Source organism: Micromys minutus (assembly GCF_963924665.1).
Source record: "Micromys minutus genome assembly, chromosome: 13".
In the NCBI taxonomy this organism is placed as follows: Eukaryota; Metazoa; Chordata; class Mammalia; order Rodentia; family Muridae; genus Micromys; species Micromys minutus.
The window spans coordinates 4,294,969-4,318,691 of NC_137982.1; the positions used below are offsets into that span (position 1 = coordinate 4,294,969).

Sequence of the window (23,723 nt, forward strand, 5' to 3'; positions counted from 1 at the left end):
AAGCAATAATGTGCCCACGGCTTCTTTCGTCCAGTTCGGACCTGGTGAAGTCACCCTTTCCCCCCCACACTGAGCTTGTTCTGACGGCTTTCTCACGGCTAGGGCCTCGTCATCCCTTCTGGTTGGTGCTAGGGCCTGGCCCTTGAGAATGAACACAGTGAGCCTGAGAGTATGGACATGAATGTGCATGGCTGTGTGCACACACGCTTCTGAACACACACATGTGAGCATGAGCACATGTGAGTGGCACCGTGACAGTTTCAGCATGAGGCTGAGTTCCACAGAGTGTGGAGAACATGGCCTTAGGAAGCCATCTTGGGCCTTGGGAAGGTTGGAAGCCTGTTGCCTGTGTCTGTGAGGGCTTGCTCCCGACGTGAGATGTTATGGTCAGTACCCGCTGCTCTGCTCTTGTTCCTTATGATATGAAAGGATAGGGAAATGGGTGCAGGGATAGAGGCCCTGCTCTCTCCTCCTTCCTGCCTTCACTGGCTGCCGCCCCATAGGCCCTGCCTTCCCGTTTCAGCACTGCAGGAGAATGTGCTGGGTTTCTGTGCTCTGCTCTGTTGTGTGTCCCATTGCTGAGACAGAATACCTGAGAAAATCAACTTAAAGGCTGCCAGGCTTGTTTGGCACGCGTTAGTGGGGAAGGCATGGCAGCAGGGGTGTGAGGTGGCTCATCACGTCACATCCATGGTCAGGAAGCTGAGCACCTGCTAGGCACAACCTTTAGTTGGTGTTTCTTGTGATTTGTACAGTTTCCTACCCCGCCCCATGTCCCCCTCATTCCTCACACACTCTTTCACTGGCTTTCCACTGCATTCCTGTGAGTTTTCTGGAGGCTGTAACCGAGATTCCACAGAGTCCCCGACACCAGATGCCCCAAGGACTGGCAGACAGAATGGACAGATGGACAGGTGCTGCCAGATGGACCCTCTGCTGTCACTTTGGTGGGGGAACCGTCTAACACTGACTTGTCTCTTCAGGGAGAGCCTGGTGAAGCTGGAGAACCCGGCCTTCCAGGAGAAGGAGGTCCCCTGGTGAGTGTGACCCTGTAGAAGGGGTAGGATATGCCCGGTGGAAACATTGGCAAGGGGCTGAATCAAAAGCTTCAAATTTGCCTCAGTTTCCCCTCCTGTGAAATGGGAGTCGTGGCCCTGCTATGCTGCACAGTATAGAACTGTGGTGGAAGGGTGTGGCACACTGTTCAGAGTGAGCTTATGTGCATTCATGTGTACAGCTGTTGGGGTGAGCACACATATGTGTATGTGGGCAGACCTCAACAGTGATCCCACAACTCATGGCCACCAGCGACTACCATCTGTGATACATAGGCACTTTCACAGGCAGCTGTGACTGTGACCATCTCTACCTCGCTGGTGCAGACTTTCAAGGCTAGCCTGAAAATAGCCAGGCCTCTAAAGGTTGGGATTCCTCTAAAGGTGGTCATGCCTAGGAAGCATCCCGAGGGACTGAGATGTCTCATTTCCTGGGCCTGAGATCCATGGGGCTAGAGATACCCCAAGTAACCTTAGCTGCCTTTTATTAATCCAGGAGCCAGCCCTGACACAGAGCTGTGCCTAGACCTTGGAGGTTTGAGAAGGCCATGGCTTTTTGCCTGTTCCGTGTTACACATGGGGTTGCTATGGAGAATAGAAAGCAAGAACCGCCATCCCCATCCTGAGACCCAGGTGATGCTAGGAAAGCTGCCAGTGAGGTGCAGCATTGAGGACATAGGTGGCCCACTATAGGCCAGCAGCACATTTCAGACTCTAGGTGAGCACCCAGGAGGCTCTGAGAGCTGAACCATAGCCTCTTCCTCCACAGGGACCTAAAGGAGAAAGAGGGGAGAAGGGAGAGGCTGGCCCCTCTGGTGCTGCTGGACCCCCTGGACCCAAAGGCCCTCCTGGAGATGATGGTCCCAAAGGCAGCCCCGTGAGTAATGTTAGACACTGGTGTCTGGGCGGTGACCCTGCATGCAGGCCGCTCTGAGTCTCTGCACCCTGATCTGGGGACAGCTGTGCGGATGCTGTGTGTTCTAGGGGTAATTTTTTCTCCTGTACAAGTGTCCGTGACAACTGCTGGTGAGGCTGTAGGAACGGAGCAGGGAGGTGTGTGATAGGAGCAGCATCCAGTGGGGGCTCATGGGGTGGGGGTTCCTGATAAAAAGCCTTCCGTCACAGGGTACTGCTTCTCCCTGCTGATTCCAATTTTGCATCAGAAGTCAAAGATGTCACAAGAGTAGATGTGTGGGCAGGACATCTGCCCTACCTAGTCTCTAGAGAGCAGAAGACTGCTGTTCAGACGTGCCTTGTGATGGGGTTTGCTGCTCGGTGGACTTTTCAGGATAGGAGTCCCCTGATCTAAAGTGCTGGAGGTGTTGGGACTGTCCCTTGTAACCTGGGTCCTGGTGGGCCGGGTAGGGTATGTCAGGCTGCTAATCTAACAGCTTACCTCTCTCTTCTCAGGGCCCTGTGGGCTTTCCCGGAGACCCTGGTCCTCCTGGAGAGCCAGGCCCCGCAGTAAGTGTCCATCTTGTCTCTAATGCCTCTTGCCACCCCCAATTTTTCTGCTCTCTGCTTCCTTTCCTCTACTGAGTTCTCAAGGGCACAGTAATTCTCTAGCCCTGTTCCAGTGCCCAGCATCTGGGGTGGGGAAAGGATCTAAGGACACACTCAGGCTGGAGGATGAACGTGATCTGTGTAGTGGAAGCAACTTTCTTGTTCCCACAGGGTCAAGATGGCCCACCTGGTGACAAAGGAGACGATGGTGAACCTGGACAGACGGTGAGCGTGCGGTCTGATGGCTTTCTGGTGGGAGCCTTCCTTCTTTCTAGAGTCTTTATGAGAAGCCTAAACCTAGGTCCCTCTTGACTGTGGGCAGAGCTCAGGAGCCCCCAAGAACTTGGGGGAGGCTGGGACCCTTCCTTCCCAAGGAAGAATGCATATGCATCCCACCAGGGGACCTGAACAAAGCTCCAAGGGCTCCTCTGCAAGGTGCCCAAGATCTCACCCTGAATGTCAGCCAAAGCTGACCAACAGAACCCCCTCCTACAGGCCCATCATTCTGTGACTGTGTCCACTTGCCCTTGAACAGCTATTTTAGTGTGAAGTGGTCTCTTTGAGGTGGGACCAGGTGACTTCTTCAGGTCCCTGGGCTGGACTTTGCCTCTGTTAAAGGTCTCTTCAGCCCACGCCCAAGGTGGGACTAGCTCCTAGGCACAACTGACTGTCAAGGTCTTTTTCCAGCTAATGTGAATGTTACGGGCTGGGAGATTAAAACGGAGTAGGAGTGCTGAACTTAGTGCTACAGGCTAGGAAGTCAAGATAAAGGGACCTTGTCAAGTGGGGTGTTGTGCTGTGTCTTAACAAGGGAAGAACAGATATGGAGGTTCATGCCTCTGATTCCAGCACTCAGGAAACTGAGGCAGGGGGATTGCTGCAAGTTTGAGGCCTTTCTGGTTTACATAATGAGCTCAAGGTCAGCCTTGGTTTCAGAATAAGACCCTGTCTCAAATAATAATAATACTACAGTGGATGTCATTATGGAGTTATGGAAAAAGGGGTGGTGGGCTTAACCCCCCTTTTACAATTCGTTCACGTCTCTGATGGTGATGAAATCTATGCATGCTCACATGGTCTGATAAGCAGCCCCCTTCTGTCAATACCAGCACAAGGGCAATTTGATTGGAGCCTGGGTTTCAGATGCCATCCAAACCGTATCACTGATGCAAGGGCAAATAATTGTGTCACTGATCTGAGACAGGCATCAATGAAAAGGAAGGGCCGGGGACACAGGCTGTGAGCCAGATGTGTCCTGTCTATGCCCCTGTCCCCCAAGCCCCTGCCTTGGGCTTCTGGCTTGGTCCTTCTGCAAATGAGAGGTGGGTGATGGTAACATGGTGGAGACCAGACAGCAGGGTGTCAGGCACAAGCATGTTCCAGGGGATCTCTTTGCTCAAGGCACAGCACCTGTGGGATGTGAGTTGGATCTCTGAGTACACCAACAGGACGCAGGGTGTGAAGGCTTTATAGGGACTTTGTTGTGGACTTGCTGTGCTCACACCTGAGAGGGGGCTGTGCGGGGCTGGCCATGGAAAGGACTATATTTCCATGTGTTTCCTTGGCTGTGGGCAGCATAGTCATGTGTCTCTAATGGGACAAATTTCAAGCACCCTGTGTTCTTTCTCCTAACCAGGGATCCCCGGGCCCTACTGGTGAACCTGGTCCATCTGGGCCTCCAGGAAAGAGGGTAAGTGCTTCTGATCACCTCTTCCCCACTTGCTGGCTACTTCCTGCACAAAGCCATTTTGGAGTCCCTGGTGTCCACATGGCCCTGAGTAGGGGACACAGATATCTGAAATGTGGGACATACCCATCAGGTCACAGCTCTGTGGGGTGACACAGCTGAGTGGAGCAACCTCTTGAGGAAGCAGAGTCTAGACCAGGGGTGTTTTAGGATGGCCAGTGACTGACATGCCCGTTATAGCATCATGGGAAAACCATCTTCAAAAGCTGGGCTCTCCTTGCCCTTAGACCTGACCATTATGAGCAGAGACCAGGTCTGGGAACAGGCATCTGTATTGCAAGCTTCAATGGCTGCCTGGACTGCAGTGGGAGCCAGAGTGCACAGGCAGAAGAGGACCTTCTTTATGCAAAGAACTAAGACATCTCTAGGTCCACCAGAGGCCTTACCAGCACCTGGAGCTGTGGGACCCCATATGGGAGCCTGCATCTTTACTGGCCAGTGGTCCAGGGTGCCCTCATACCCTGCAGATTCCCTGAGCTCTAGGCCTGGTCTTCAAACTCGAGTCCTGTTTATTTTATTGCTTTTCTAGGGTCCTCCAGGCCCTGCAGGCCCTGAAGGCAGGCAGGGGGAGAAAGGAGCCAAGGTAAGTTACTCTGGTGGCCGGAACATCTGTGGGCCTGAAAGAGGTCGGGGCAGTGGCAGGGTACAGCCTGAGAACAGAGGAGCCTGGGACGGAGCCTGGAATGCAGATGGAGGTAGGAAGGTCAGGGAGCTTAAGGGAGGATGAAGAAGCTAGAAGAATAGGTGGAAAGAGAACAGGGTGACATCACGCCCAGTCTTTTTTTACCCACAGCAGGGGGGAAGATAGTTCACACAGGAAGTGAGGCCTTGGGAGACTGGGAGAACCACCACCTGAGTTTGGTCCATGCACTGGAATACCCAGTCACTCTCACAGTGAGGTGACCCCCCATGGCCAAGAAGGGAACATTTGCTATCTTTCTTTGAGACTTAATGAGCTCTGCATCTGGGTGCTGTGTGACCTGGAGCCGGGTAGGTGACCTTCTGTGGCCAGCAGGAGTCAGGGAGCCACTGTGTTTGGATAACAGAATGGAACTTGGGCCATGTCAGCCTCCACAGGACAGTGGGACTTGGCACCACTTAGGATACACGGGAGCATCTCTGCAGCACCCCAGGGGTTTGGAGGCTGGGCCCCTTGAGCCTCTGAACATCTGCATCCTCCTCTGCAGGGAGAAGCTGGCTTAGAAGGCCCTCCTGGGAAGACTGGCCCCATTGGCCCCCAGGGGGCCCCTGGGAAGCCTGGTCCTGATGGTCTTCGTGGGATTCCTGGTCCTGTGGTAAGTGGCCTGTCAGGCCAGGGATGAGGGAGAGGTGTGGATGGAGGCAGAGAATTACACCAAAGGACTCTGTTTCAGGGTGAGCAAGGCCTCCCAGGATCCCCAGGCCCCGATGGTCCACCTGGCCCCATGGTGAGTCAATGTGTCTGTATTGTTGGGGTACTGGAACCCCCTGGGACAAGGACATTGACTCCTCTCCTCTCCTCTCTCCTATAGGGTCCTCCAGGACTCCCTGGCCTCAAAGGAGACTCTGGTCCCAAAGGTGAAAAGGTAAGCTGAGACTTAGGGGACCCCAACATTACAGTAACAGCACCCTTAACTCAGTCACAGGAGTTCCTGACCTACCACCAAGTACCTGCTGTGGCTGTCATGGGACCCTGAGGTAGATCCACAGATGAAAAATACACACAGGGAGGGTTCTGAGACACATGTCTATATGCCAGCAGTCCTAGAAACCCCAGAATTGATGAGAACCTTCTAGAGCCCTACTGGCTTCATTAACGGGACGGGGGGTGGTGACTTTTCTCCCTCCGTTGATTTATTTGTAAATAAACGAGCTCACAAGACAAACAGCTGCTCACAGAAAAGGCAGCAAGGAATATCCTTTTCCACTGGAAGTCCTTCCAGAACATTGTAGGTGCTCATACGAACCCAACAGATGTATTCGGCAGATACGGAGCATTTTCTTCTCTAGAAAGATGTTCAGATGAATGTACTCTCCTTAGTTTCTGACAGTTTTCATTCTGTGTCAGCCTCAGGCCTTGTAGGAAAAGGGGACACACTTACCAAAAGTCAGAATGTTTCATAAATGAAAACAGACACAAACTATCGGGAAAATCCCTGTGGTCTCTGGGTCTGGGTGCCCCCGTAGGCTTCTTTTTGGTTGTTATTGGGGTGGTAGTACAGTGGAACTGAATCCAGGTCCTCACACATGCTGGTCAAATGCTTTACTGCTCAGCCACACCCTGGCTCTCCCTGAGTGTTTCTACAAATACATTCCTTGCCAGCAAGGGGCCACGAGAGCCATCTTCTCACCTGGCCTTTGCTTACTTTCACTCTCCAACTTGTTGACTGTGACACATTTCCCTTAGTTATGTGCCATGCCACCCAAGCCCCCGTGTGGTAGACTCGAGACACTGGTAGAATGGATACCTGTCATGGCTCCATTTTCTCACAGGGTCATCCAGGCCTGATTGGACTCATTGGGCCTCCGGGCGAGCAAGGTGAAAAGGGTGACCGAGGACTCCCAGGTCCCCAGGGCTCATCTGGTCCTAAAGGAGAACAGGTAACTATAGTATCTATAGTAACTGACATCCTTGGAGCAACTTCTAGTTTCCTGGGGAGGCCGGGAGGAGGCCCTCATTGACATGGAATCCCAAATCTTGTTTTGCAGATAGGGCCAGTGAAGCTTGGACTTAGCTAGGTCCTGGAGACACAAGTTAGAATACACCCCAAACCCAGGTCTCAAGTGGAGGTGGGAGCTCTCTTCTTGATATTACAAGGACCCTCAGAATCAGGGAGTCTTAGCATTTAATCCTCTCCAACTCCATACAAAAGTCTTTGGTCCAACTAGCTGGGCAGAAGATAGTGGTGGTCCAGCAGCTATGTTAGCTTTTAGGGAGAGGCGGAGCAATGGCCGCCAACATCCTTTTCCCACCTCGCCACAGATGGCCACATCTGACCACAGACTTACCCTGGCATCCACTGTAGCTGGTTAGTTTGCAATCTTGGATAGCCATGGTGGAGGAAACCCTAGCTGTGTCTTGGTTTGGCTGCAGAAGGTGAAATGGTAGAGAGTCCCAAGCTCAAAGAGGGGAAGTTTGTGTGTGCCACTGGAGAGAAGACATGTGTCTTTGCATGGGACATCCCCAGTCACTATAGTAGAAATCCCTACACCGTTTCCACAGCATGACAGCACTCACATCTGAGAATATTTGCTTTTCCAGCCTACATCTTATCCCTAAAGACAGTAGCATGTGGGGGTGCCCAGAGCCTTTGGGGGCTGAGGAAACAGCAGACACCCCTCTGTAGGCCGTATTAGCAGTGGATGCCATGAAAATATGAGGCTCCTTGGAGCCTTGCCTCAGCCACTGTGGACCTTTTCTGACTGTTTTGTGACTGTGCCCCCAGGCTTCAGTCACACTCAAACTTGTGTGGCTCTGTGTGTGGATGAATATTCACTTCTCCCACACACTGTGATCTTGGCCAGGTTGCAGGTCGAAGGCATCTCCAGGGTGCAGGCTTGAGAAGCCCCGGACCCATTAGGGACTCAGAGGTCCAGGCACAGGATGGTCAAGGAACTCTGTTTCTGTGAGGCTGGGCTGCCAACCTTGGTTGGAAAACATTCATTTCGTCTCCCTGTCCACTACAGTGAGGCCTAGCATTATAAGCCGAGATATGTGGTCAAGCTGGTCAGGAGGTTGGAGCAGACTTTCCTGGGCAGGGAGCTGAGCCTGGGCAGGGAGCTGAGCCTGGGGACTTCAGCCTGTGACTGATGTTTTGGTCAATCAGTTCAATCCATTGAGGAGATGATGTGGCTCCACCCACAGTGGTTGACTACAGCTGCCAGCCAGGTTTCGTGGTCCCTGGAAAGGGGACTATGAGGGATTCTAGAATCATGGCAGGGTCACAGGGGTTACCTCCCATAATTTCATCCTCATCTAAAAGCTGGTGACTTGCATTTTCTGCTTCTTTCCAGGGTATCACAGGTCCTTCTGGCCCACTTGGGCCTCCTGGTCCCCCTGGCTTGCCGGTATGTATCTAGGATAGATGCGGGGGTACAGGACCCAGTGAATACAAGGCTGGAAGGGAGATGGATAAGCTAGTTCAGAGAACCACAGGATGTTAGGGAGGATGATTGAACAAGGGTTGATTTGTATATAATACAACCTAAGGAGTCCTAAGGGATGGGAACAGAAGAGGGGTTGTGGTCCCCTGATTGTCTGGCCAGAGGGGAAGAGAGAGGCAAACTTTAATCCCTGAAGACCTGCACAAAGGATGGAGATCCTTTTGTATCTGGGGAGAGGGAGGGGGTGGCCTTGGCTCTCTACCTACGCTGGCCGATCTGTGTAGGATGGACCTTGGGCCCACACAGCCACAGATGTCCTGCAGCCGATTCCTTCCAGGCCCCACAGGAGCCCAGGGTCTCCTTCAGCCTTTGATGTCCAAATGTCATTTCCCAGCTGAGCATTGTGGGCAGGGTGACCACCCATCAGACACCCTCCTGGGGGGTGAGTGGCAGTCACATCCACCTTCCTGCCAACCAGACAGACAGACGTAGTGAGGACTCTAAGAAGGTGACCGAGCAAAAGTGGGTCCTGAGTGGCCCCTGTGTTTGCTGATGTTCCGACCTCTGCTCTCCGCAGGGCCCTCCCGGTCCCAAAGGTGCTAAAGGCTCTTCGGTAAGTGACTCCACCTTGACAGGGCTGTGATACCTCAAACTGCCTTTGTAGGTGGGAGAGGAGGCTCCTAGGATTGGATCCCCCACCCTGGATCCTCACCCTGGACCCCCACCCTGGACCCCCACCCTGACCCACCGCAGTTCCCCCCACACCTCTCCTTTTCTTCCTTACACTGTGTGCTGCTAGTATTTCTTGTTATCTTTCGGTTTTTGTTTGGGGGGGTGTGTTCTGTTTTGATTTGTTTTTGTTGTTTTTGAATAACTATTCCATTGCTCTGCTGCTGGCTGTTTTTAAATGTTATTTTAATTGTAGCTGTTCATGGGGTAAGGCGGGTGAAAATCAAGTGAGATGAGCCAGCTCTGCCAGATCCTGCAGCCTCCTGACACTTTTGGCTAACATGTAATAATCACGTGTATTTATGGGCCTTGGTGTGGCTTTTTACTATGTATCCATGACATGCCCTGATCAAATTGGGGCCATTGGCATTTCGTGTCTTATTGTTACTGTGTGTATGGAGCCCTTCAGCCTCTCTAGAGATTCATGAAACCTAGCAGGCTAGTTGTTCGTGTGTGTGCATGTGCTAGTGTGCGTGTGTGTGCGTGTGTGTGTTCCCCTCTGTGCTATAGAATACCCGGATTTTTCTTTCTGTGTAACTGCATTTGGTGCCCATTATCTTGTCGTCTATGTCCCCGTGTTCCAAGGCCCCGCCCTTCCCCGGGCCTCTGACACAACTCTTCTGCCTCCTGGTTTCTATTAACTGTTAATGTTCCTAATTATTATACATTGTGTTTCTGCTAATGTTCTCTTCTGAGCGTCTTAGCCTGTCTGTCCCCCTCCTCATCCCTGTCCCCCAACCCCTACCTCCCATGCAAAGACAAAATAGCCTTCTTTATGACTTGAGCCCCCACCCTGTGTGTGTGTGTGTGTGTGTGTGTGTGTGTGTGTGTGTGTGTGTGTAAGATACATTCATTATTTACTCACTGGATAGACACCTCGGCTGACTCCACATCTTAGACATTGTGGTGAGTGAAGTAGCCACATGGGTGTGTGAGCATCACTCACATACAACTTAGACACACTCAGGGGTGGAAGAGCAGGCTCGTGTAGCACGCTCATCTCTGTGGAAGGGCAGGCTCACATAGCACGCCCATCTTTTTGGAAGAGCAGGCTCATGTAGCACGCCCATCTCTGTGGAAGAGCAGGCTCAGGTAGCACGCCCATCTGTTTGGAGGCCAGCACGGTGGAGCTCTTCTGCATGCGCACCAGCAGTGCCTCGCCTTCTCGCACACGTCTTTTTGTCTCTCTGATAAATGTCCTGTCTGCTGTGCTAAGATGAAGCCCACTGAGGGTTGGGCTGACATTTCCCTGCTGGCCCACGCAGCTGGCATGTTTCTGTAAACCTGATTGTTGGTGGTTTTGCTTCTTTTGACACCTGTCTTTCTAAGTGAGCCTAGCTCATGTCAGGCCAAGGCGGCTGGGCCTGGCCTCAGGAGCAGAGAACCCTGCCTGCCTTGTCCCTTGTCCTGGCCTTGTGGGGGCTAATAGGTCATTCAGAACACAGAAGGCCCATGGCCAAGTCTGCTTTGTTGCTTTCTTCCCAGGGTCCCACCGGCCCGAAGGGCGAGGCAGGCCATCCAGGACTCCCTGGCCCACCCGTGAGTAGTCTCTGATGTGTTAAGGGGAACCGAGGGGTTGTCTGCCGGGCTTGCTGTCTGAGCTGCAGTGAGACTCGCATGGCATGCCCTGGGGACACAGAGGAGACTGAGAGTCTCACAGGCCTATCAATGGGCTCATGGGCTGACTTGCCCTGGGAGACAGGGAACGTGCGTGTGCATGGATGTTATGTGGTATGAGAGTATATACGACAAGGTAAGTGTGTCATATTGCTGTACATGCATATGTGTACTTAGTTGAGTGTGTATGTATTCATATGTGTACATAACAATTTGTGTCTGTATACATGTTTGCTTGCAAGTATGGACTTGCACATTGTGTATATTTTATATGTATGCAAATATGCACTAAGTATATGTGGAAGTGTTTATATATGTATCAACATGCACATATACATGTGTAGGTGTAAATGTATATTTCTCCGTGCTATATGCATGTGTGTGAAATGTATGCATATATGTGTTTAAGTGTGCATGTGTATATATGCATATGTGAAAATGTACATGTAAATGTGTATGTATGCACATGCATGTATATGCAGGTATGTACATTTCCGTCTGTGTATTGTGCATGTTCACATGCATTTATAAATGTGAAGATATGTTTCTATATGTATATGTGTACATGTATATAAACATGTGTATGTATATATAACACAGAAGTATGTTTGTGAATATATGTGTAGATGTATGTCTATGTATTTATATATGTGTGTGAACATGTAATGTGTATTGTATTTTTTACATGGGTATTGTACATGTACTTATATGTATTGTGAACATGCATTCATGAGTGTGGTATATGCATTTATGAGCATGTGTATGTGTCAACATACCTGTGTAATGTGGTGGCATGTTTCCATGTGTTTATGTATGTGAACATATATGTGCTTCTGTGCATATTGTGCATGTGTATATGAAAATGCATATACATATGTAAGTGTTTCTAGATGTGTATATGTATGTACTTGTGTGATCATGAACTTGTGTATTTCTATGTCTGTATTATGTATATGTATGAACAGGCACATATAGACATTCATGCATATTTCTATATGCATATTGTGCATGTGTATAGTTGTATGACTAAATTTTTCTTGGGAGGATACAACACACAAGCCTACTCAATGCCAGATAGGGAGCCCACTGTAGACCAAAGTATGGCTGCTGCATAAGTCCAACTTGGAGAACCATGATTTTTATTGGGGTTACTTAACAGGAATATGGGTGAGGGGTTACTTTCAGGATCAGAAATGACTCAGAAATAGCTGCATCTTCAAAGCCTACCCCAGCATAAATGACAGCTCACAAAGCTGGGAACTTGGAGCAACTATGCAGCCTCCAGGCAGCCCGAAGGATTGAAGAATGTCCTTTCTAAGTGGCCCGTTGACCTAAACTTCTTCCAGGCAGCTTGGCTGTTGTTTGCTTCTTCCAGGCATCTGATCTAGTCTCAGAGTCTTCTTTGCAGCTTGAGTCTACTTCTCAGAGAGGGACTCTCAGCTTTTATTGCTTAGTCTGGCAGGGAGAAACCTAGTGAATCTAGTCAGTTTCAGGAACTTCCTGAGGCTATTTTGAATTGTTTACCTTCCATTTTAAGGTACTAACGTGCAGGATGGAATGTTTCAATCTTAGAGGAAAATTACATAATGGCTATGTGTGATCATGCATGTTTTTATATGTACACATGCATGTGGATGTATATGGTTCTGTATTGTGTATGTGTGTATAGCGTATCTGCATGTGTTTTTTGTGGTTGTAAGTACATGCTGGAAGAACTTGATGTGGCTAGGAGTTGCAGCCCCTAGACTACCTTACACAGAGCCTGAAAGACCCAGACTTGTGGCTCAGGCTCATCTTAACTCTGCCCTTGGAACAGAGTCACTCTCATCCTCTCCTGTTCACAACTGCTCTCTTCTGCACCCAGGGTCCTCCAGGTGAGGTCATCCAGCCCCTGCCAATCCAGGCATCCAGGACTCGAAGGAACATTGATGCCAGCCAACTCCTGGACGACGGGGCTGGAGAGAGCTACATGGACTATGCAGATGGCATGGAAGAGATCTTTGGTTCCCTCAACTCCCTGAAGCTGGAGATTGAGCAGATGAAGCGGCCGCTGGGCACACAGCAGAACCCAGCCCGTACCTGCAAGGACCTGCAGCTCAGCCATCCTGATTTCCCAGACGGTGAGAGGGAAGCACAGTGTGGGAGACGGGGCCAGCTAGAACCACCCCCTCGCTCACGCACATCCGTGGGAGGAAATTTGGGCTAGGCCTCATTAATCTTCAGAAACATGAGAGAGGGGGGTTAACCTGTCAGGAGACGCCAGAGAGAAGTGAAGCATCGAAGTGTCAAGGCTGATCCTGTGGCCTGGCACTTAGCTGGCCCTGAAAGCAGCCTGAAGTGAGGCTTATGTGCCGTGCTGTGCTTGGGAACGTGGGTTTTAGGCACTGGCTGAACCACATACCTCACCCTGCCCTCTTCAAACCAGGGGCCTGCTGAGCAGGGATGCTCCTCCTGCAGGATTTGAGGGGTGTCTGACTTCAGTAGATTCTGACACCACACCCACAAATTTCCAGGTTCATTTGGGAACATTCTTTGTCTCTGTGCCGCCCACCCATCAAGGTCAGCAGACACTTACACGGTGCTTCACGCCCCAGCTGCATTCCAGCGAACAGGGCTGTCCGCTCCTCTTTATGCTCCCCGCAGGAAAAGCAAAGTATGATGAGATAGGCAAGGCGGCTGTGTCGGTGGCTTTATGGCCCTGGCTGTGCATTTAACAGCTAGACTGAAATGTTGCGGTGGCTTCTGCAGCAGTCCAGGGAGCCATTCCCATGAATCTGCCTCCCTGTCTCTGAAACGCAGGCGAATACTGGGTCGATCCCAACCAAGGGTGCTCCAGGGACTCCTTCAAAGTCTACTGCAATTTCACAGCCGGAGGGTCCACGTGCGTCTTTCCTGACAAGAAGTCTGAGGGAGTGAGTACCAGTGTCAACTGCCGGCTCCCACTTGGGCCAGGGGTGCAGCGTTCATGGTGTGCATGCGGCTTTAAGGCTAAAAGCCACAGACAACCAGTTTCAGAACCAACGGTGTTCCTCTGGAAGTCACGCTTAAGTTGTCCTGCAATGAGACAGTTTAGGTGTGGCAGGTGCAGCCTGGGTTCCTGCAAGTGACGAACAGCTGCCTTGGCTGAGTAGGCTCCTCCAGCACCCACAGTGGCACTCAGCAGCGTCACGCCCCCAACCAACCTAACGCTTTGAAAGGCCTTTGGGGACCTAGAGGCTGCTGTGTGCTGAACTGGGGGGTGCCAGCTTATTTCTGTGGGATCTCTTCCAGGCCAGGCAGAGGTATGTGTGTGGAATCTGTAGGCACATAACTGTTCTGACTCAAGAGATTTTGTGGGGTATCAGTTAGTCACCCCGGGTGACCTTTCTGAGCTCACTCCTGTAGGTAGGATTTTGTGTGCATGTGATAGGTGTGTAAATTGTGCTTCGGAATCTGTGTCAGAGGCTACTTTGGCCTGGGACAGGCAGGCAAGAGGATGAGCTTTACCATATCTGAGAGGATGACCATGACCGCAGCCTCAGTCTGGCCTGACTCATTTGTCCCATGCCACTTTCTGGAGGTCACAGCAGGTGTGTATATACTCCACACCACAGCTTCCTAGTGACCCTAGCACCTGAGAAGTGGGTTCCTGCTGGGAAGGGCATAAGGGCTCCCTGGGCTGTTATCCTCTCTCTAAATCATCCCATAAAAGTGGTAACCGCCAGCACGCCCCTGGGTCACACTCTCTGCCTGGGTCACACTCTGCCGCTGGCAGCAGGAGCAGAGTCATACCTCCTGCATTCTGCTATACTGAACTCCCAGAGAGAAGCCAGGGCTTTGCAGAGGTTGAGACGCGAGGATCTACTCTATGGGTCTTGTATCCCCACATCTGATTAGAGCTGAGGACCAAGTTGAGCCAAGAGCCCTTTCTCACCCCTCTTAGTGCCCTCCACAGACAGCGCCTCATAGCCAACCTGTCTCTGGGACTATGTCAGATGGAGACAATACAGACACTGCACTCTGTCCCTCTGCTTCTTCCCCATATCTGGACTGTGGGCTGAGCCAGAACTGCCCTGCCTGTGATAAATAACCTCCTCCTAGAGCCAGTGAGACATAAGGCTCCAGAACCTGGAGGAGGAGCTGCTCTTACTAAATTTGAGTGTGGCCTTAAGAGACAGATCTGAAACCACGGGCAAAGGTGCAGGACTCTGGGGTAGGGGGACAGACAGACAGGACACCTCCTTTTCCAGCATTCAGGCTTTGTCCCAGCACCCGGACAGCTCAAAGCGGGTGGTCACATTGACTCATACCCCTGCCTCTTCCCCACTTCACCTATGGGCCTGGGTCCCATACATGGGTCTCTAAAGGATCTGGTCAGCCCAGGATGTCTTGAAAACTCAGGTTTTCCAGACCAACAGTGAACCCACCCTCCCTCTCCCTACAGAGGCTCAACCACTGTTACTTCAACCCATATCATCTCTGAGCCCACTCCCTTGGCCAGTCTTGGATATCTGCAGCCTTGTCTTACATAGAGATAGACTCCCAAGGAGACAGAGACAAGTCCCAGTTTCTGGAGGTTTTGGAGACATCCTCTATTCTCTTGTCATGGCAGATTACTTAATGCCTCTAGGAACCTCAAAAACCACAAGTCCCTTTCAGACACATACACACATACCTCTGTTGTATGATGTTTTCTGGGGAGACACCAACAAACAGCTTTCCACCTCATAAAGTGCAACAGCAATTGACCAAAAAAAAAAAAATAATTCTGCCCAGGTCTAGCTGAATAAAGCTGTAGAGTTTATTGGAGTTACTCACAGGGACTTAGGTGACTCAACGGCAGCTTTCCCACTGAAAAGACCACCACAGAAGACCTACAATTCACAAAAGCTGCATCATTGGAGTTTTGTGACTGGCATGCAACTTGGCTGGCCAGAGAACCTTTTTTTCCTACTGCTTTTACAGCCTGTTAAGGGGCCTTATGTATACTGTAAGTCTGAGGAGGTTCCTGAGACTTGTGAGTTGTATTTCCCCCCTGAGCCTTACTAAGCTTAGCTCTAGGAAAGATGTTTCCATTTGGAGTATAAAGCTACACAATGCTTCACTTCTGACTCTAACATTGTTTCCACATCTGTTACAAAAGATAAAATTCCTTTAATGACCAACTGAGAAAGCAGCAATACTGTATAGGTCAGTGATTAAACGCCAGTGATTGAAAGGTAACTTGATAGGTACCTCATATTCATTAACAAAGCAATAGCAGCGCCCCTCTCTGCTGGAACCTATCATGTCTCCAGCCATGGTTTCTAGTGTGAGATCCCTTTGGTGAAGCAGACCTTAAACCTATTGACAAGCAGCTGGTGACACCATAATGGCTGTACTACTAAGGCACCAATGTGTACACAGGGCCCACAACCAAACAGGACTGTTGGGGACAGTTGCCCCCCAGCAGCCTACTTGGTAATTCCTGGCACTAAAGAAGTCAACCAGAAAGGGAGACAGAGCTTCCAGCTCAGTCTTGACCCGATTCTTCCATGGCATGAAGCCAGCCAGCATAGAGGGGGCTTCCCATACTCGACACATATCACACCCATGTACCGTATGCACACCTTATGCATACACATGCATTATGAATATAAACTTATGCATATACATATACACGCTGTACACACACACACACACACACACACACACACACACACACACACAACCATGTGCCACATGCACAACCTGAGCCATTGTCTCTTAAAACTGAGAGCAGGATGAGGAGATGCCCACACAGTGCTAACCCAGCGCTCATGCCATCTGAAACTTTCCCTGTCACTGGCGTGAGATTTCTGTGTTTGTCATTTAGTGTCCCACTACTATTTTTAGAACTCACTTGATGCCCAGGTACACATATGCTGATAGGTGCAGCCTGTAACCCCTGCATGTCTGTGTTGATATGTCCCAGGCTGCTATATAGCTCTAGAGCAGGTGGGGAGGAGGCATCGGTATCTTGGCAGGACACAGGGGCCGGGAGAGCTGGGAAGGTCTGTCTGTAGAGGCAGAAGTAACCCTTTCATTTTCTGTTTCTCTCCCTCCCACCGTCCCTGCCCGATGTGTAGGCCAGAATCACTTCTTGGCCCAAAGAAAACCCAGGTTCCTGGTTCAGTGAATTCAAGCGTGGGAAACTGGTAAGGTGACACCATGTTCTTTGCAGTTGTCACTTTAAACCCGCCATGTCCTATCTTGCAGAGTAAAATGGCCCGCTGGCCCAAAGAGCAGCCTTCCACTTGGTATAGTCAATACAAGCGGGGTTCCCTGGTAAGTGGCTGCCTCGCGCCGCCTGCTTGCAGCTCAGCCTGGCTCTGGGTCTACTTGCATGGGCCTACTTGCAGCTGGGGCCACACCTGCTATCACCCTTGAGGCCAAAATGCCCCACATGCCTGGCAGCAAGGCCCAGATGGGTGCGACAGCCCTTCCTCTGGCCTTTTCTTCCACCCAGACCAAAGTTCCTTCTGTCCTGGAAGTAGGTGGGTAGCTTCCCACTGAGATTCAGTGCATCTGCTTCTGGAAGTGGGCACTGCAGGAAAGCCATGTGCTGTTTATGGGTGGCACAACTTGGCTGGCAAGCGACAGGTCAGAGAACTGCATAGAGCAGGAGAACTTTCATAAGTTCATGGGCATGGCAGATCAGGAGGTTCACAAAAAGTACTTCCAGACCTTTGCCAGCCACACCCTCTTCCTGAGCTATTCAGGGTCTACAGGCTCTGGCTGCTGTTGACCTTGTAGTCACCAGGTGTGTCCCACATGGGTGTGTTAGTCTGTGCTTAACTTATGGGAGGTGTATCCCAGAACTGAACCCATCTTGGAAGTGTAGAGATTTTACAAACATCAACCTTGTGGCCAACATGGAAGTCAGAAACCTGTTTAGAGTCCCTGCTGTGAGACCAATACTCTCCCACTCAAAATGGGACATTTTCCCCACAAATACTCAGGGCCTTTAATAAAGTTGGCTCAAAACTTTGTGAAACCCAGCTAGACTTCAGGTTCCAGGTCCAGAGAAGAGCCCACACCTTCTTTTGACTCTTCAATCTCTCCTTATGAGTTCTTGCTCACACAAACCCCACCGGGGCTTCCGCCGCCTCTCAGCACAGCGCCTGCCTCAACCTCTTTAGTGATCACAAAGCCAAGTGGCTTCTAGGACCATCCTTCCCCTACCTTCCTGTCATCCCTCGGCCTGGAGGCATGTCTGGCTTTCTGTCAGGGTCCCGAGGAGCTCACCTCTGCACAGAGAATGACCTGGGCTCTCAAGGCTTCCGCCCCATGGCTTTCACGTCCCCTGCGGGCAGCTGAGCATCTTCGTTGGTTTCTTCCTCTCCTCTGCTTCCTTTGCGTTCTTCAGAGGAGAACGGCTGTCACACAGAAGGACCTGTCAGGGGGAAGACCCAATAGCAGTGACAGGAGATATAAGGGGTCAGGCAAGAAGGAGCTGTGCAAACGAAACTGCCCAAGGCTGAGTTCCATTGGGCCCTGTCTGCCTGAACTTGACCTGGCTCTCCCCTCCCCAAACGGTTTCCACCTGGTGTAGCTCAGTTGCTCCTTATTGAAGGAGCAAATGTTAGAGAATACCCATAACTGGGCACACCCCTGTCTGACATTTATCCCTAGTTAGTTGTCAGGGACAGAGGGATGGGGCCATCCAAGGCAATCCAGCCTGTGTTCAGGTTACACTGCCTGGCTCCCAGTTCCTAGTAAGAACCAGAAGCTGCCTAAAATGGCTGCTCACATAGAGGATGCGGGGAAATGATCTTCTATGTCAGGACATCATGAAGACCCCAACCTGGGACAGCACTAGGGCTTCAGGTCCTTCTGTGGGGCCACCCCTGCCTCTGCTATTGCATGTGTACTTTCTCAAGTCAGTCACGTGTCCTCCCAGGAGCACCGGATGCCTGGACTGCCGGTTGGTATGCATTTTCCTTTGCAGAGTCTGACTGGGGGGTTTTCTCAAGCTGTCTTCAAGGAAGTGAAATGTCCTTGATAGCTTGGGAACCTCTAGAGTGTCCCACCATCATGATGGAGAGGAACGAGGTTCTGAGCCTACCTCCACCACCCTATTCTTCCTGTTACTATTGAAAATGTGGGTTCTGAAGTTGCCATGACTTCTCGGTCACCGTGGCCTGTACCACACCCAGCACTGCCCCAAGCATTCCTTCAGTGCTCACATACCCTTTGGAGTGGCCGACACAGAAGAGTGTGGGAGCTGAGTTTACCAGAATGAGACCCTGACTTCTGCCAGTCTCTTTCCTCATGCACATGTCATTACAGGCCCTGCCCTGCTGAGCCCTGCTAGTCCTTGCCTAGAGAGAGGCCTCCAGTCACAGCCAGGTTTGGGGAGACCGTGATTTCTCCCACAGCTAAGAGTTACCCCTCATAACACTGATGCCTCAGAAAATTCTTTGCAAAAGAACTGTAGACCATGGGACACTTCTTTTAGGGTCCACCTATTGGAGAAGAATGACTCAAGATACTGGTTATACTGTGGAGGCCACTTGCAGGGTATCATTTTCTTTCCCTAAGGCTGATCCCTGTTTGTTGTAGAGAGTAGGGCCTGACAGAGAGAGTCCTATATCCAGAGCCCTGTACCAATTGCTTGGTATGGGCAGTGGTCAGTGGGATAGCCTGTTTGCTGCCTCAGAAGTCTGTCCCTTGGCAGAACAGGATGCCCATGTACCTCCAGGGTACAGCTGGTCACTCCGGTTCCCACACAGCTCAGACCTTACACATCCTTGCCTATCATCCATCCAAGCTGTGTGTTCCCTCGATGTTCCCCAAGGTCTCTTGGCCATTCTAGCTCTTGATTCCCAAGATGGGTCTTTGTACATCCTGAACACTCAGCAGTGACCTTCTATCTGATCAAAAGAGCCCCCGATGCCTTCCTCTGCTTGACACAAAGACAGGGACACCAGGATTAGCTCCTGTTCTTGTGGCATGTGTGGTCTGAGGAAGGTGACAGTTGGGCACCAAGACACAGGACCTGAGCTGGTGCACCCAGCCTCAGGACTGTATTCAGGGACCAGTGAGAACAGTGACAGGAACCTGTCCAAAGGTGACGGTTGCAGGGTTTCCTGCCTATGGACCATGTGCCTTACAATGGGAAGAGTCATTGTCAAGACTCAGGGACAGCTAGAACACTTAAGAAGTGGAGGAAGGGGTGTGGCTGTCAGGCCCCAGGAACCTTTTCTACTGCAAGGCCTTATTCTCAGACATCAGCTCACTCCAGGGAATCAGACCTTGCCTCTTGCTCCCAGCTCGCTGATTCATCCATTGGTGTGTGGGGCCTTCTGTGTCCCATGGATGAGAAGGCAGGTCTTCATGGAATACCACATGGTGTAGTCAAGCCAGGCAGACCCTGCCAAGGAGGAGGAGGTAACTGGCTCCTCAGAAGTGGTCTGGAAGCTAAAGGCAGAAATGAGGGTCAAATGCAGGAAAACCTGACTTAGGCAGGCTTCCTGGAGGAAACAGGGCAGGCACTGGGTCTAGAAAGGCAGGGCTGCAGGATGAGGGATAACACGCAGACTGTCAGTCTCTGAAGAATTCAAGGTGTGTGTCACTTGGCTTCTACTCTCGGGGCTCTCAGGAGATCCTGTGAAGCTTCCAGGCAGCAGCCTCAGGGAGACAGGCTTGGGTGAAGCCCTGCAGGTGTGGGGAACTGTGGGCATTGCCCATTTCTGTGTCTCTACCCTGATCATCAGCCTTTGCTGTGTCTACCCCCAGCTCTCCTATGTGGATGCTGAAGGCAACCCTGTGGGCGTGGTACAAATGACCTTCCTCCGGCTGCTGAGTGCCTCTGCCCACCAGAACATCACCTACAACTGCTACCAGTCCGTAGCCTGGCAGGATGCAGCCACAGGCAGCTATGATAAAGCTATCCGCTTCTTGGGCTCCAACGATGAGGAAATGTCTTACGACAACAACCCCTACATCCGTGCCCTGGTGGATGGCTGTGCTGTGAGTATGCCTCCCTTGGGTGCTCACCTTGGACATAGGTACTGAGTACTTTGTGTGTGCCATTCTCTGAGCTGTGTGTTGGGGGTGCCTCAGGAGCCAAATATGCCCCTGGCCTGGCCATATATCAGGGTGTGGCTGACCTGGAAGGTTCCGGTTGGAGTTTAGAGACTACACTCACTTTAGTAGGTGTTCTGGGCAGGGTGAGGATATGGACTGTCTGTGTGTATGCACCCATGTGTCTGTGCATGTGCACTTGTATGTATGAGTATGTGGCTGGTGGAAGGTACAGGTGGTTGTCATTCTTGTAGAGTGAGTGTCACGATATCTCACTGGCTTTAACCTGCTGAGTAAGCTAAGCTGGCTGCTCTGGTCTCCAGGGATCTGGCAGCCGCCCACTCCCACACCTAGCACCAAGACTTCCAGCATGTACCACCATAACCAGCTTTTATTCTGAAGGAAGAATTTATTTCTTGTGTGTGCATGTTTTGCTCACATGTATGTCTATGTACCACATGCATGCCTGGTGCTCATGGAGGCCACAAGAGAGCTCTGAATCCTCTGGAAGTGGAACCGTGTTGTGAGCTGCCATGTGGGTGCTTGAGATAAACCCAGGTCCTCTGAAAGCGTAGCAGGGCTCTCGCCCACTAAGCCCTCCCTCCGGCCCTCAGACCCAGCTTATAAAATGTTGTGCTTGTATGACAAGAACTTTACTGACTGAGATGTCTCCCCAGTCCAGGACCGGGCTACTGAGGGAGGAGCCAAACATACCGGGGAACTCTCTACACACCTCCAGGGTCCAGCTGACCCTGAGAGAGGGAGGTAGCTGAAGCCTAAGTTCTCCTGAGCACAGCCTACATGGACCTTCCTTGTGGGAAGGGCTTTTCTAGTCACAGCACCAAACACTGTTCTAAGCTATGACATCCTCAGCATCTCTGAGTATACAGGTCTAAGGCATAGGACAGAAGTACACTGGGACACTGGGAAGGGGAAAGCAGCCCCCCCCCCCTTTAACTTCTGGAAAGATCCAAGATCTTGTCTTGGGAAAGGTGAAAAAAAAATGGCTTGGAACAGAATAACCTGCTGATGGGGAAAAACTGGCTCTGTGCACTGGAGGGAGACTCGGGGAGAGGAAGCTGGCTGGCAGGACTCTGCAGTTGCAAAGCAGCCCGCAGAGAGCAGCATGCAGCAGGCTAACAGCCCCCAGTTCAGCCTTGATCTGAAAGGTCACGACCCTCTCCTTACTGTCGGGGCTCCTTCAGGATTCTCCTATCCCCACATGCAGGCCAGCAGTGCCAAGGCCCGCCTGGCCCTGGGAGGCCAGCTGGACTCATTTTGTAACCACAGCCACTGAAAATGGAATCCCAGCGCCACTATTGTGTGGCTGGGTATCCTGATTGACGGGGCTGCCAAGCTGCCGGCCCGTGGAGGGGCGGAGAGTCATTCCACATCAATCCATTGTTTGTGCAGTTTGTGTGCCCCTGGGGGGCCATTGCTAGCTGGCAATGGTTATTTATGTCTCTTCTTTAAATATGTCCCTCTCTAAGCACTCTGATAATTGGAGCAACGGGGCTCCACAAATCTGTGTGAAATCACCTGCCAGCTCCACACATGGTGGTTCCTGGGGTGGGAGAGAAAGACCCATTTGATGCTGATGCTATAACGGGAGGAAATGTGGGCTGGCATAGGCCTGTGGCCTCATGACTCACTGGTGTACGAAAGTGACATTCTATCACTGACTTCACATGGCTCCCTGAGACTCTAGCACCTTCCAGGGCCCAGGAAAGGCCAAGCTGATGACCTCATGTAAGTCCTCTGGGTCTGGGAACAGAGACCAAGGTAGTAGCATCCTAGATGGCAGGGGTGACCAGCTCTGACTCCCTAGCCAGGAGAGTGAGGGTCTCAGATACCAGCCAACTGCATGGGTATGTAAGTCCCCTGAAGCCACCCAGATTCCCACGCACATACCTTTTTTTGAGACAGGGTTTCTCTATATAACTTGGTCACAGTCCTCTCATTAATACAGAGCTGTAAAGTCTCTCTGTAGTCTATAGAGCAGACTGGTCTTGAACTTATAAATCCACCTGCCTCTACATCCTGAGTATTGCAATTAAAGATGTGGGCCACTTTTCCTTGTCTCTATTTTTCCTCTTATATTGTTTTTGTATATGGTGTGTTTATTTGTGTGTGTGCCTGCTTTTCATTATTGGTATGTAGGTACACATTGTGTGTGTGTGTGTGTGTGTGTGTGTGTGAGAGAGAGAGAGAGAGAGAGAGAGAGAGAGAGAGAGAGAGAGAGAGAGAGAGAGGAGAGAGAGAGGAGTGTAGGCTCAATATTAGGGTCTGTTATCCATTGTATTCATTGGGACAGGGCCTCTCAATCAAACCCAGAGATCACTGATTTGGTTTGTCTTGCTAGCTAGCTTACTTTGGGACTTCCTGTCTCTGTCTTCCAAAGATGGCATTACACCTTTGGAGTTGCTACACCCACCTAGCATTTAGCTGTCTTTCTGAGTATTCAAAATGCAGTCTCCATGTTTGCATGGCTAACACTTTAACCACTGAACCATCTCTCTAGCCCCTCGGATATGTTACATGCTAAGTTTAGGGTAACGACCATGGAAGTGGAAAGATATGGCCATTCCTTTGACCAGTCTCCTTATAACCTGCCTGGACAGATCAGCTAAAGGTAGCCCTGAAACTCAACCATGTTCTAAGCAATGAGGATCTGTGCCAGGATCCTGTTGGCAAATTCTTTCAGTGTTTCTCAAGGGACAGCCAGAAAACTATAAAGGACAACATTTGATTGGGGATTCAGAGATCCAATCCATTATCATCATGATGGGGAGCGTGGCCTAAGAGGCTTATAGACAACAGAAGCACTCACTGTCCTGCAAGCAGGAAGTTCGAGGTTGGGACCGCCACTCGGGGTTGTACACAGTCAACCTTTGCAATGTCATCACAAGGCAGAGAAAAAGGGCCTTTCTGGGGTCACTTCATAAGGGAAGCAAGCTCACTTG

The 23,723-nt window shown here is 51.0% G+C and overlaps 1 protein-coding gene across 2 annotated transcripts in view; it reads left to right on the top strand.

Moving 5' to 3' along the window:
• Positions 1-23,723, top strand: part of COL5A1 (collagen type V alpha 1 chain) — a 148,762-nt gene that overhangs the window by 121,558 nt on the left and 3,481 nt on the right. Inside the window, exons 49-65 of one of the 2 annotated variants that reach the window (XM_080927437.1) lie at positions 984-1,037; positions 1,825-1,932; positions 2,466-2,519; positions 2,730-2,783; positions 4,195-4,248; positions 4,835-4,888; positions 5,493-5,600; positions 5,679-5,732; positions 5,817-5,870; positions 6,778-6,885; positions 8,299-8,352; positions 8,966-9,001; positions 10,603-10,656; positions 12,599-12,854; positions 13,534-13,646; positions 16,821-16,889; positions 20,473-20,706. In XM_080927437.1, the coding sequence (XP_080783563.1) occupies positions 984-1,037; positions 1,825-1,932; positions 2,466-2,519; positions 2,730-2,783; positions 4,195-4,248; positions 4,835-4,888; positions 5,493-5,600; positions 5,679-5,732; positions 5,817-5,870; positions 6,778-6,885; positions 8,299-8,352; positions 8,966-9,001; positions 10,603-10,656; positions 12,599-12,854; positions 13,534-13,646; positions 16,821-16,889; positions 20,473-20,706 (1,518 nt within the window). Of the gene's footprint in view, positions 1-983; positions 1,038-1,824; positions 1,933-2,465; positions 2,520-2,729; positions 2,784-4,194; positions 4,249-4,834; positions 4,889-5,492; positions 5,601-5,678; positions 5,733-5,816; positions 5,871-6,777; positions 6,886-8,298; positions 8,353-8,965; positions 9,002-10,602; positions 10,657-12,598; positions 12,855-13,533; positions 13,647-16,820; positions 16,890-16,950; positions 17,020-20,472; positions 20,707-23,723 lie in introns of both variants that reach the window. The other variant, XM_080927438.1, reaches the window with a different exon arrangement.